Genomic DNA, 13,280 nt, shown 5'->3' on the forward strand with positions numbered 1-13,280 from the left:
CGTTGGCTTTGAACGCACGGCTCATAACCTGAACAAATAGCCTTCGGAATGCGAAGCATTCGCACGGTGCGCCGCAGTCTAATAAGCTCTCCCGAATCCAAGCCAAGAACTCTATACCTCTGCAAACAGCCGACACCGGCGCACAACGGCTGCGCACGGAAATTGAAGATCACGCAGCGAAGCTATTTACACTTCTTGACGGACGCCCCTGGGATTTCATTTGGAACATTGTGCCCAGATGGAATCAGCGAAGCAGAGGAAGGAGAGTGTGATGGATAATTGGGCTAGTGTATAAGTCCCTATTGAGAAAAGAGAGAGTTGCGATCATGAAACGCGACACAGGAGGGAAAGACAAGCGCCCTCTCACAACTCACTGAGTCGTCAGTTGGCGCTTGTATATGAGTAAACTGTGCTTCCTCATCGCAACGCTTTATTTTTCCCAAGAACAACATCATGTGGGCGTGACAAAGCATACTCAGGTCTCAAGATGGAGCTTTCCGCTAAGCGATGCTTTCTAGGCGAACTTTCCTCACCTTTGGTGGCTGTGGCTGATACTGCAATTTAAGGGGGGGAACAGAAAAAGAAAGGAAAAAAGAGAAGAAAAGAGAAAAAGAAGAACATTCTTTTTTAACAGGATATCACCGCACTTATGAGAGTGTCCCATGCATTTTCAGTAAAGTGTATCATGAGGGTCTGGTGTTTCTGTAGTGGTGTCAACGGAAACGAAATGTTCCATTTTTATGTAGTTGCTGGAAATTGCGCAATCTCCCGGATATATATATATATATATATATATATATATATATATATATATATATATATATATATACATATATATACGTGTGTGTGTGTGTTCTCCGACGATTTCTAGACTTAAACTGATTCAATCTGACCTATACCTCATCTAGAATTTTCACCGTCACTTTTGTATAGCTGGACAAGTATGGAAATGGAAGAGCTCAAGGAATCGCACAGATCTATAGAAAGGCAAGGTCGAGGCAGAGTATGGACCACTAACTCTTCGGGAGGTGTCAGGATCAGGCGGCGTCGAAACGAGCGCTCAAGGTCAGTAGGTGGATCATTACCTGAATTAGGGAAGCTATGTTGAATATGGGCGCTATTACATACGTTTGTTTGTTTACGAACATTACCTGTAACAACGATTTGTGAGGGCGCTCGTTGCGAGAGGCCCACCGGACAGCGAGCGTCCTCGGCTTGCGTTTCCGTCCGCTGCGGCCGCCTCTCTATTAAACTTCCTACGTGCAGGGAGAAGCCCCACAAGTTGCCGCCGTTCCGCGCCGTCAGCGACACGAACAGACAGCCGCGGGCAAACGTGACTCCCGGAGATAAGAAACGCCGTCTGTTCTCCGGGAGCGCAGTTATCAGGCGCACAGTGCAGCTGGCCGGAGCGAGAAAGTCGGTCCGCTAAGCCCACGGGCGACCAACAGTTAAGTAGCAGAACGGGCGCCTCATCTCGAGCGCCACACACGCCCGTATGTTGCCGTCAGATACCGCCACTTGCGTGCCGGAGTAGCGGCAGCTCTTTACATGCTTGCAGAAGGCTCGACGGCATGTCACCGAATTACCCCAAAAAAGCGATGGAAACTTCCAGGTATCGGCAGTATCGGTAGCAGTGAGCCTCACGCTCTCTTTGGAGGCCTCGCAGTCACTGCCGCGTTTCATGTGCGGCTCGTCGAGGCCGCAGACGTGTTGAACGTGATACAGCGCGAGTGGCTTATCTCTCAGACCCACAGGCGCTACGTGCGCGCAACACAGATCCGTGAATCGTACGGGTGTGCGCGTGTGGTCTAACGCCTTATCTGTAATCAACAGCTCTCCGCAAGACATCACCAACAGTTTGGGTGCGTGTCTGTGGGTGTATGTGTCATTTGTGTGATCACTGTGTATATCATATTATCCGCCCAATACGTGCAGCTGGGCATGCCAAGTAGCCAATCGTGTAAAGTCATCCCGCTTATCATTGCAGGAGAAAACTAGTACGCGGAATCTCGGTTGCACATCGTGTAGTGTACATGAAAGCTGTGTGAATTTCTCACTAATGCCGAGCTATGAGCTCGAGCAGGTCGATTACGCACCACTGGCACACATCAGTTCGATATAACTTAAGGGTAACAAGTGTTTTCTTTCCGCAGTCCGCGCTTTCATTACGGCCCGGTAACGTAGTGCGAGCTCGCTGTAACAAAAGGAGTTACAACAAATTCGCGAACACTGAGAAATTATTCTCCTTTACCCACAAATGTGGGAATGCTGGTTAGGGGAGAAATACCTCTGCCCGCAGTTGTAGGCTATCTGCAACGCAGCTTCCATCAAGTGACACGCTCTCGTGTTTACTGACCTTCTAGAACTTTTATAGCACAAAAGCTCACTGGATGAATTCTCTGCTACAGAAAACCAGTCATCATGAATCTGTCACAGAGGCACGTGAGGAATAAAGAAGAAATAAAAAACGCTTCAGCGCAGCTGGTCGAGAAATGAAAAGGCAACCTATTGTTTTTTTTTTTTCTCGAGTCACTAATTATGCGCAAAATACTAAACCCAAACGCTCAGTAGACGGAATCGCACGAGACACTGCGAGCTTGTCGCAGGGTCTGGAGTGATTCTGCACGGAAATGCTTTCCGTCGTGCAAATACGGTAAAACGCCACAGGCAGCGGATTACAATACGGTTGATAAGGCACAGCGGTAGAGCTAACAAGGCGAATTCTCTATTGCAATATGTGCGGAAGTATGTACCACTGGCATTATGAGCATGAGCAGTTAAGTAATTTCTAATTTCAAGCAAGGAACAGTGGTTTTTCCATCGCTCGCGCAGTGAAAAGTCACTGCATAGGAATTGAGGCAACCTGAACGGTCGTCAACAAAACATTTGTCTGCATGAAATGTAGGTCTGTGCGCATCGTACCTGAGAAACATGGCGTTCCCCTGGAGCTCCGACAGTACGTCATCCATGCTCTTCTGCTTGGTAACAAGGGGCCTGCCAGAGCCCCGAACAAAGCGTTCCGTCATTTTGACGACTTCAGATGACTGTCGCACCGTCGCTCACAGAAAAGATAGCTCCTCTTGAGAAGTAGTGGTATCCGCAACGACGGAAGGACGGCCGACGAGCTTCCCAACGTGTCCTTCACTCTGAGCGAGCACAGTTTTCACATCGGCCACAGTCCAAACCGCGGGCCTTCGTCTCTACACATATCATAACACCGACACGAAAGCACGTCCGCAAGGGTCAGGGCAATTCGGTGTCGCGACGCACCTCATCAAGTGCCGACTCGCTGATCTTAACTAGTGTACACCGCAACAAATCGTAACATGCAGCGCACGAACCGATAAAGTCGGTGGCGCAGGACGACGTCTGCGAACTGAACAAGGAAGTCAGGCAACGGTAGCTTCAACAGCGGCCTGGCCCGGAATTATGAAGTAATGGGCAGGAGCCACGCAGGCTAGCGAGCATCGTAACGAGACAAGGTTTCTGCGGTTCAATTCAACGTGGCGCGGTTGTTTCGGTGGCCGCTCTTAAGCCGCTCCCAGGCTGCGCGCGCCGTCATCCCGAACCGACGGGCCGATCACCGGCAGATTCCGGAACCCCCGTCGCAGCGGCAGCAGGAAGCCTCGCCCTCATCGGAGGCGCGCTCTTGTCGGAAGAGTCCGGCATTCCTCGCGCAGGGCGCACACACTGGGGTCAGGGGTCGAACGCGAAAGCCGATCCCAGCGGTCAGCAGCCGCCCCGGCCCAAGTTTCGCGAGAGCTTCTCTTCCCACTCTCTGTGGCTCCCTTCCTCCTCTGGCAACGCAGTTCGAGGCTGTTGTTTGTCGTTTCGTTCCGGATGCCCCTCACTCCTTGAAGAGCAGGAGCAATGGCAGCGGCAGCAGCAACTGGCGCGGGTGAAAAGCGAGCTTGCGTAACCGAAGCCACCACCCGGGTACGCCGCGCCTCGCGATCGCTCCCTTCGGTCCCACGCGCGAGTGAAAAGCCTCCCTTGTACGTGGTCAGTAGAGCCGGCCTAAATGCGATCGCCGATTGGACCGTCCCGTTGTCTCCGAACAATGAAAGCAAACAGGTGGAAGAATTCAATTCAACGAAATGTGATGGCCGAAGAAAAAAATACACCTCGGAGTCGTCGAGCCTCAATGTACAGCAACCGAAAAACGGGCAAGAAAAACCACACTTGGTCCGTTTAATGCTATCATTGACAGTCAAAGAGAAGCCTCCTTTGACATATATAATATAAAGGACAATGCGACAACAAACAAGATATAGCAAACAAGCAAATGTTCAATACAAGGTGGACGCAAAGGGAACAAATATGAATCATTCCTCGTTCACCTGGATCATACGTTGCTGCCAGAAACCTAACACCGCCATTCGCTTGCTATTCGGGCATGAGTCACAGCTTCAACAGTTGGCTTGTGCCGCCGACACGCCGGCATCGCTTGTCGTCCGCGCTGTGATAGCAAGCGATGTGACAAACAGACGGAGCGCTGCAGGGAACGATAGCGCAACTGAAATAGGGGACCAACGGCGACACCACGTTAGGCCCGTGGTTCACTGGGAATACGGGCAGGAAGGTAGTGTCATTCGCAGCAGCGATGCCGTTACAGGGCAGCAGAAAGCAGCAACAAATCGGAAAGAGCCTTTTGCGGCGCAGGCGACTGAGAAAGACACACTCCGCTAACCACTGACCCAAACAGCAACAATGGCGAGAGAAAAAAACAGTGAAGAAAGGAGTTTGGTTGGATGCCACTCGTTCTACCAAAAACTACCCAAGACGGAAACTAACCAGTTCGTGTACATTGGTGCCTGCGTCGAGAAACACGGACGGCGCGCGCGTACTGTCAGCTCTCGCTTTGGCTCCCGTCACGTAGGAAGCAAAAGCTGAGCGAAAAGCACAACGCAAAGCGACAAGGCAAGAAAACACGCGCACAATGCGCCAGGTATAATAACGGTGCCTCGTATTCTCTTTTACCCGAGTGCTAAGCGCGGACCCTGCTGGCGACAGAGAAGACAATGCAAGAAAGAAGGCCGGCTGACCGCACTCAAGTGCTCACGGAAAAGTTTCTTCCTCAACGCGGCCCAACTCTTTTCTAGCTTGCGAGTCACGGCGTTTATTCAGAAAAGGCGGCAGTGAGAGAACGGTATAACGTGCAAGCGAAAGACGAGCACCGGCCTCCAACTTGTCCCTTCTTTGCTCAGAACAAGCGGCGAAGAAAGAGTGGAAATGGCGAGGTGGGGCCGTAACAAAAGACCTCTTTCTTTCCTTCGTGACCCGAGGCGACCACGCAATCTTTTGTTTCAAAAACAGCTTGGGCTCCAGCTATAGCCCTCGTGTAACTCAGGCAAGTGCACGATCCGGCGTCAAACGTATTACGCAAATGCGAAACATTATGATGCTCCGCACACTGGGACAAGAAAGTTTCGAACAGACAGTTCACCTCCTGATTAATTGTATTTCGAGCACCCCTCACTTTCATTCGCTTTCGTTTAAAAGAACGTGACTGCCAACGACATTAGACAAGTTGACCTCTACTCCGGCAAGCGTAATTAACTAATTATTCAGACAAATCTTTGAATTCCAAAACATCTTGGCTCAGAACCCAAATCCACAGTTCAAGCTTCGTACACTGAAAACAGATGATGAAGTACAGATGCACAAAGCTTGGAAGACAGCAAGTGAACCTCAAATAGTTACCAAAACCTGCGCATCCCGAGCTTTCAACAATGAAACGGAGGAAAGTCCACACAGAATACCAGAACGCTGGAAACCAAACAAATAATAAACAACGTGGCCGTTAACCAGAGGCCTGCTGTCGGTGCACGTTGAGCTGGTTTCCGCGAACAAAGCCGGTCAACGCGAATACACACTTTCACGTACAGGTCACGCCGGCACAATAATCGCGCACACACAAGTACAGACGGGCACAGGCGTAAACAAACGGGGGCACGTAGACTCCGACTCGTCGCCGAATGACGGACTTCAAAGGCACCGCTTAAAAGAGTACATCGTCACATCGAGTACACCGCGCGGTGGACAAACCACCACCGCCGGCGCCGCCACAACAAAACACCGCCACTTAGCGGAACCTCCGCTACAGCCAACGCACGACTCCTCGCCTGGCGAAAACCGAAAAACGTGCGAGCGCGGGCAGCCCACTGCGCACGCGCACAGCGCTTGATGGCGCTGCTGGCGACGGCGTCGCCTAGCGTCGGGCTCGAGAAGCTCGTTCAAGCGAAAAAACCGACAACCACCGCCGCCCCTGCTGCCGACAACTGCCGCGCGTCGCTCAACCGACGCTCGCTCGTCGTGCACGCCCAGAGCTCGCAGCTGGTGTATCGTTCTCGCGCGACGTAAAAATGAACGCCGCAGGCTAAGAAACAAAACACAAAATATGCACACACAGCCTGTCCAGCGCGATCAATACGCCGCTCTCTAGGAAAGGTGACAAAGGCACGCTCGGAGAGCTCAACACTTTATGGCACGAAATTTGGCCCTGTAGGTGGGACGGAGTGCGCAAAATAAAAAAAAGTAAAAATCAAAATAAAGAAGAAACGTGAAAGCGGACCCCGATTTCCCCATTCTTAAGGCGACGTGGACTGTATGTAAAGTGATATCGGTCGCTTTGCCGTATCCCCCTACCATATGTGAAGCTCATCGTACGTGCGCATAGCCTGCATATCATGGACGTATGTCGCCGGTACGTGTGCAGTAATATATATTGTTTTCTTTTTTCACTTCCGTTAGTGATATGCAAACGAATGTACAAATACCAACGAAACAAACGAACAAAAGAGAACAAGCATTCGACGATATACGTGAAGAAAGTATGCGAGAGTACGTGAGGCGCCAAGTATAAGAATGAATGGCTGCTTTGAGTTGTCGTTTCGGAGCGCTCAAGCAGCATTACAAATATTATGGAAGGCGCAACTGAAGCCTTGTTACAAGAACGGTCGCATTTTATTTGAACTGGGCCTCGTTACCTCGATTCACTGGAGCCCGCTGGAAGTAAAGCGTATATGCTGTCTTACACGGCCTCTGTGGCTTTGCCGAACTGATTAAAAGAATCGAAAATCCCACAACTATGTACATCATTGCAAGCATCACCCGCGTGATCGAATAAGAAAAAATGAATAAAGGAAAAAGAAAACGTTTAAGAGAATTTGAGAAGTGGTCGATGGAAGGAGGATAGAAAGGCTTGTGGATTTTTAATATTTGTTTTTGCTTTTTCTGTCAGGTGAACGCATTTTCTCCACTGGAGCGGCAGCTATACATGGCGTCCTTGATGAAGTGCATTTAAACTTCCCTAGCATAGCGAATGAATATAGTCTCAACTAGTCACGTCGGGATGGCCCAACGAGTATAGAAGAGCGTTTCTTCGTCCGACATCGCTCTTCGCCAAGCCAAAGAACCAAGGGCACACATTTACCCTGCAGCTACAAGACATTATATGGTGATTGTAGAGTTAATGACAGTTCCGATGCCGGTGCTATATATATATATATATATATATATATATATATATATATATATATATATATATATATATATATCCTTGTACTTTAAAAAAAAAAAAAGATCCCGGCCACGGCGGCCGCATTTCGATGGGGGCGAAATGCGAAAACACCCGTGTGCTTAGATTTAGGTGCACGTTAAAGAACCCCAGGTGGTCAAAATTTCTGGAGTCCTCCACTACGGCGTGCCTCATAATCAGAAAGTGGTTTTGGCACGTAAAACCCCAAATATTATTAGTACTTAAAAAAAGATATACCTTGTGTGAAAATAAGGAAATCCCGGTCAAGTGATAGATACTGCCAGTGGCCCAAGTGCAGCAGTGGCGAAGAGGTAGAACACCCACCTCGCGTGCAAGAGGTCCGTGGTTCGAATCCCGGTGCCGCGCAATTTTCCACCGGATTTAAAAAAAAAACAGCATGTTCATAAAATTGCATAAGCAGGCCTGGAGTGTGGCCTGATCCCGGTGACCAGAACCGGTAACGCACTCCCTCACCAGAGCAGGATTGGCCACCTTGGTGCAGGACTTGGCCACAACCTCCTATATGAACACAACAATCAAACCCCGGCCCTCAGTCCCCAGCAGCTGCGAAACAACTGACCGCGGCGGCGGTCAGACCTGCGACGCCGCAGAGGGTGCTAAGAATCTCCCTGCCTCCGGAGGCCGCCATTGGAATATGAACCTGGCAACGTTTAACGCTAGAACGTTATTTAATGAGGCGAGTCTAGCAGTGCTATTGGAGGAATTAGAGGGCAGTGAATGGGATATAATAGGGCTCAGTGAAGTTAGCAGGCCAAAAGAAGCATATATAGTGCTAAGAAAGTGGGCACGTTCTGTGCTACCGGGGCTCAGCGGAGAGACGAGAACTAGGAGTCGGATTCCTGATTATTAAGAATACAGCTGGTAACATACAGGAATTCTATAGCATTAACGAGAGGGTGGCAGGTCTTGTTGTGAAACTTAATAAGAGGTACAAAATTAAGATTGTACAGGTCTACGCCCCTACATCCAGTCATGATGACCAGGAAGTCGAAAGCTTCTATGAAGACGTGGAATCGGCGATGGGTAAAGTCAAAACAAAATACACTATACTGATGGGCGACTTCAATGCCAGGGTAGGCAAGAAGCAGGCTGGAGACAAGACAGTGGGGGAATATGGCATAGGCATTAGGAATAGCAGGGGAGAGTTATTAGTAGAGTATCGGAACAGAATAATATGCGGATAACGAATACCTTCTTCCGCAAGCGGGATAAACGAAAGTGGACGTGGAGGAGCCCGAACGGCGAGACTAGAAATTAAATAGACATACTCTGCGCTAACCCTGGCATCATACGAGATGTGAACGTGCTCAGCAAGGTGGGCTGCAGTGACCATAGGATGGTAAGAACTCGATTTAGCCTAGACCTGAGGAGGGAACGGGAGAAACTGGTACATAAGAAGCCGATAAATGATTTAGCGGTAAGAGGGAAAATAGAGGAATTCCAGATCAAGCTACAGAACAGGTATTCGGTTGTAACTCAGGAAGAGGACCTTAGTGTTGAAGCAATGAATGACAATCTTGTGGGCATCATTAAGGAGTGTGCAATAGAAGTGGGTGGAAACTCCGTTAGACAGGATACCAATAAGCTATCGCAGGAGACGAAAGATCTGATCAAGAAACGCCAATGCATGAAAGCCTCTAACCCTACAGCTAGAACAAAACTGGCAGAACTTTCCAAGTTAATCGACAAGCGTAAGACAGCTGACATAAGGAAGTATAATATGGATACAATTAAACATGCTCTCAGGAACGGAGGAAGCCTAAAAGCAGTGAAGAAGAAACTAGGAATTGGCAAGAATCAGATGTATGCGTTCAGAGATAAAGCCGGCAATATCATTACTAATATGGATGAGATAGTTCAAGTGGCTGAGGAGTTCTATAGAGATTTATACAGTACCAGTGGCACCCACGAAGATACTGTGAGAGAGAATAGTCTAGAGAAATTTGAAATCCCACAAGTAACGCCGGAAGAAGTAAACAACGCCTTGGGAGCTATGCAAAGGGGGAAGGCAGCTGGGGAGGATCAGGTAACAGCAGATTTATTGAAAGATGGTGGGCAGATGGTTCTAGAGAAACTGGCCACCCTGTATACGCAATGCCTCATGACTTCGAGCGTACCGGAATCTTGGAAAAAAGCTAACATAATCCTAATCCATAAGAAAGGGGACGCCAAAGATTGGAAAAATTATAGACCGATCAGCTTACTGTCCGTTGCCTACAATGTATTTACTAAGGTAATTGCAAATAGAATCAAGAACACCTTAGACTTCCGTCAATCAAAGGGCCAGGCAGGATTCCGTAAAGGCTACTCAACAATAGACCATATTCACACTATCAATCAGGTGATAGAAAAATGTGCAGAATATAATAGCTTTCATTGATTACGAGAAAGCGTTTGATTCAGTCGAAACCTCAGCAGTTTCCAAGGGAAGGGAAGCGTATCAGAGGGCGGCAGAAAGTATAGGTGGGCGGATGAGATTAAGAAGTTTGCAGGGACAACATGGCCACAATTAGTACATGACTGGGGTAGTTGGAGAAGTATGGGAGAGGCCTTTGCCCTGCAGTGGGCGTAACCAGGCTGATGATGATGATGATGATGATGATGATGATGATGATGATGATGATGATGACGACGACGACGAATGGCCCAAGTTAGCAAGTGTCTGGCCCGCACGCTGTCACGCTGTGGGCTCTGAAAAGGAGGACTGGAACAGAAGCCGACCGCATCTCGCGGCTTGTCTGGCGGCACCAAGGATCATCCAGTTAATGCACAGCGAGGTCGTTCGGATGCAATTAAGCACATTAACTTAAGTGTCTGGATGAAACCTTGCGACTGCTGGTGAAAGAAGGCGTGTGCTTTTAAGGGGACTTATATTAGCTCAGTGTTTATGATGCTCATAATCTCACATAACTGAGCGGATCGCGAACACAGTCAGTAGAGACCACCTTCGGTCGGTTAGATCAACTCAAATACCAGTGATAGAGGCTCGAGGTGCGCCAGATTCACCTACCACACACGGCTCTGGCCTGAATTGAGGGGGGACTTCGCGTGTTTCTGAAGGTCCGTGCCTCATAATGACAGTTCCAATGGATATTTTCTTCTGTCCTTGCTAATCCTTTATTTCGTTATTCTTTTTCTTTTTGTGACTCGTAGGAGAGGAGCAGCTGAAGTACGTAAGGCCTCTTCTTGTCAGCGCGCTATTTACGACCGAAAGAAAGAAGAAAGAAAACGCTGCCTGTATAGAATAATAGCGAACACATGTTGCAACAGAGACAAGCGCGAAAGGACTATGGCTGTCAGATATATCCGTGTACATTCCATGTAGACAGATACATCATGTGACGCTGAGAGGGCATCGACTGCTTTCTACGCATATTATGCACATCAATGCATAGTAAAGGCTAGTTGAAGTTCGGCGTTTGCCCTATGTGCATCTTGGTGTGTATCGTCTGAGTGTGGTGGCACTAAATCATGTTCCACAATGTTCTCTACTCCTCAACGTTTCCGTAATCGTACTTGACGCTTTCTCCTCAAGGAACCACTTTCTTCCATACTAAATCTTCATCTATGATGGCCCCTTTTAAAAGTGATAATATATCATGGTGTTCCTTTGTCATGAAGAATGGCGTTGCGTATTAACGTAAAGGCCTCGAAACACAGGCCACAGGCCGAAACACAGGCCTCGGGGGCTGGGAGAGGCACGAGTGGTAACGCTAAGAGCCATCAAACAAAACCTTTGAAAAACAACTGCGTTATCAATTCGGGCTCTCTCTGCCCGTGCGCCTGGCTCATATATATGTATATATATATATGTATATATATATATGTATATATATATATATATATATATATATATATATATATATATATATATATATATATATATATATATATATATATATATGTGTGTGTATATATATACTTGCTTTGTAAACGCCATGTTTCTGAACCTGGTTTCCTCAACAAAGTTTCCTCTACGATCATGCATCAAACGCTTTGTGATGTCTGCGTTTGCGCTGATAGTGGCTAATCGGGTAGAAGCAGTGACTGCGGTTTTAAGGCACAATGGCGGCTGGCCTCCATGCGCATGACACGAGACAAAAGTCGGAATTACTGGGAAACTGAAAATGTGCACCTTAAAAGCGACAAAAAAGAAAGAAAGTACTTACCACAAAAATAACTGTGGAGTCAGGCTTAAGGTTCCAAAGAGCTGCACCTTGGCTATGGCAGACATTTCAGTTGCAACAATGCGAGAGGTATAATTCAGATATATTTCTAATCCGGTTGATCTCCCACAGCTCCCTCTCTTCGTACGCTCTCTCTTATTTAAAAAAATATCGGCGCAACCATAGAACCCAAGTTTCTTCCACCTGCTTTGTTCGTAATATCTCCATGTAGTGCACCATCATCACCAGCAGCAGAAGCAGCAGCCTGGTTACGCCCACTGCAGGGCAAAGGCCTCTCCCATACTTCTCCAACTACCCCGGTCATGTACTAATTGTGGCCATGTTGTCCCTGCAATCTTCTTAATCTCATCCGCCCACCTAACTTTCTGCCGTCCCCTGCTACGCTTGCCTTCCCTTGGAATCGAGTCCGTAACCCTTAATGACCATCGGTTATCTTCCCTCCTCATTACATGTCCTGCCCATGCCCATTTATTTTTCTTGATTTCCTTTTATTCTCTAAACTTCCGGAGTCCCCCCTCACCCCGATCACTTCTCAATATGATCGCGAGTAATTTTTTTCGACTTCAGTGCCTCAGTAGTAACACACAGAGCTGATGTTTAAATTTTGCTTGAAAGTGATTGTTACGGTCTTCAATACTTCGCAATAAGAGGACAATGTACGCAAAGATCACACTTCTTGATGTTTAACGTGAATTGAGTTGTCAGATGACTCTTCTCTCAGACGGAGGCAAAGCTCTTATACTACCCTCATTTCAGGATGCACATATCGGGCAGATTCAACGTTCCTGAGAAATTCATAGTTCTCCGCAAGTTCAAACCGCGGCTGCTTCGCGAAACCCAGGGAATCAGGACTCACGCTGTCATACAGGGTTACACTGTACTCAGTGGGGCGTATCCAGGTTCTCATTGTCCTTCCTCTGTTTCAGAAACAGGGGCTGAAAGAAGCGCAACGGCGGAGGAAGAGTCACGTAACACGAAAAACGCACATCATGAGTAGTCGTACGGAGGCTGCACCACCAGCTACGCTTCCCTTCCCTTGGAATCGAGTCCGTAACCCTTAATGACCATCGGTTATCTTCCCTCCTCATTACATGTCCTGCCCATGCCCATTTTTTTCTTGATTTCTTTTTATTCTCTAAACTTCCGGAGTTCCCCCTCACCCCGATCACTGCTCAAGATGATCGCGAGTAATTTCATCACCTCGTCCCCAAGCCGCCCATTTTACGCGCACATGCAAGCTCACGAAGTAATAATACCAGAGCCATTTAGTATGGATATTAAAGGACTCGGTCTGGTAATGCGATTGCAGTTGAACATCCCTGAGAAAGCAGGTGACACCCACATTCCACTGACGCTAATAGCCGAGAGAGAGGAGTCTTGGAAAACGCGCGAACCGCTGACGCTACGCCGCATACCTGCTGCGTATCTGCCACACACCTGCCGTATGCACGCCACGCCACCGGCTGGTATACGGCGCAGCACTGTGCATCGCGTGCACTCAAATTTCGGCGGCAAATCGGGGCTATGACCCG

At 48.3% G+C, this 13,280-nt stretch overlaps 1 protein-coding gene across 5 annotated transcripts in view; it reads right to left on the bottom strand.

Annotated features, from left to right (window-relative positions):
* Window positions 1-13,280, bottom strand: part of LOC142575591 (rap guanine nucleotide exchange factor 2-like) — a 716,743-nt gene that overhangs the window by 254,328 nt on the left and 449,135 nt on the right. Inside the window, exon 1 of one of the 5 annotated variants that reach the window (XM_075685102.1) lies at window positions 5,704-6,122. The exons of 3 other annotated variants lie outside the window; for them this stretch is intronic. In XM_075685102.1, coding sequence (XP_075541217.1) covers window positions 5,704-5,717 — 14 coding nt within the window. In that variant the 5' untranslated portion in view covers window positions 5,718-6,122. Of the gene's footprint in view, window positions 1-2,922; window positions 6,123-13,280 lie in introns of those variants that run through there. One more of the 5 variants, XM_075685085.1, reaches the window with a different exon arrangement.

This window comes from Dermacentor variabilis, chromosome 1, assembly GCF_050947875.1.
Source record: "Dermacentor variabilis isolate Ectoservices chromosome 1, ASM5094787v1, whole genome shotgun sequence".
NCBI classification, from domain to species: Eukaryota; Metazoa; Arthropoda; class Arachnida; order Ixodida; family Ixodidae; genus Dermacentor; species Dermacentor variabilis.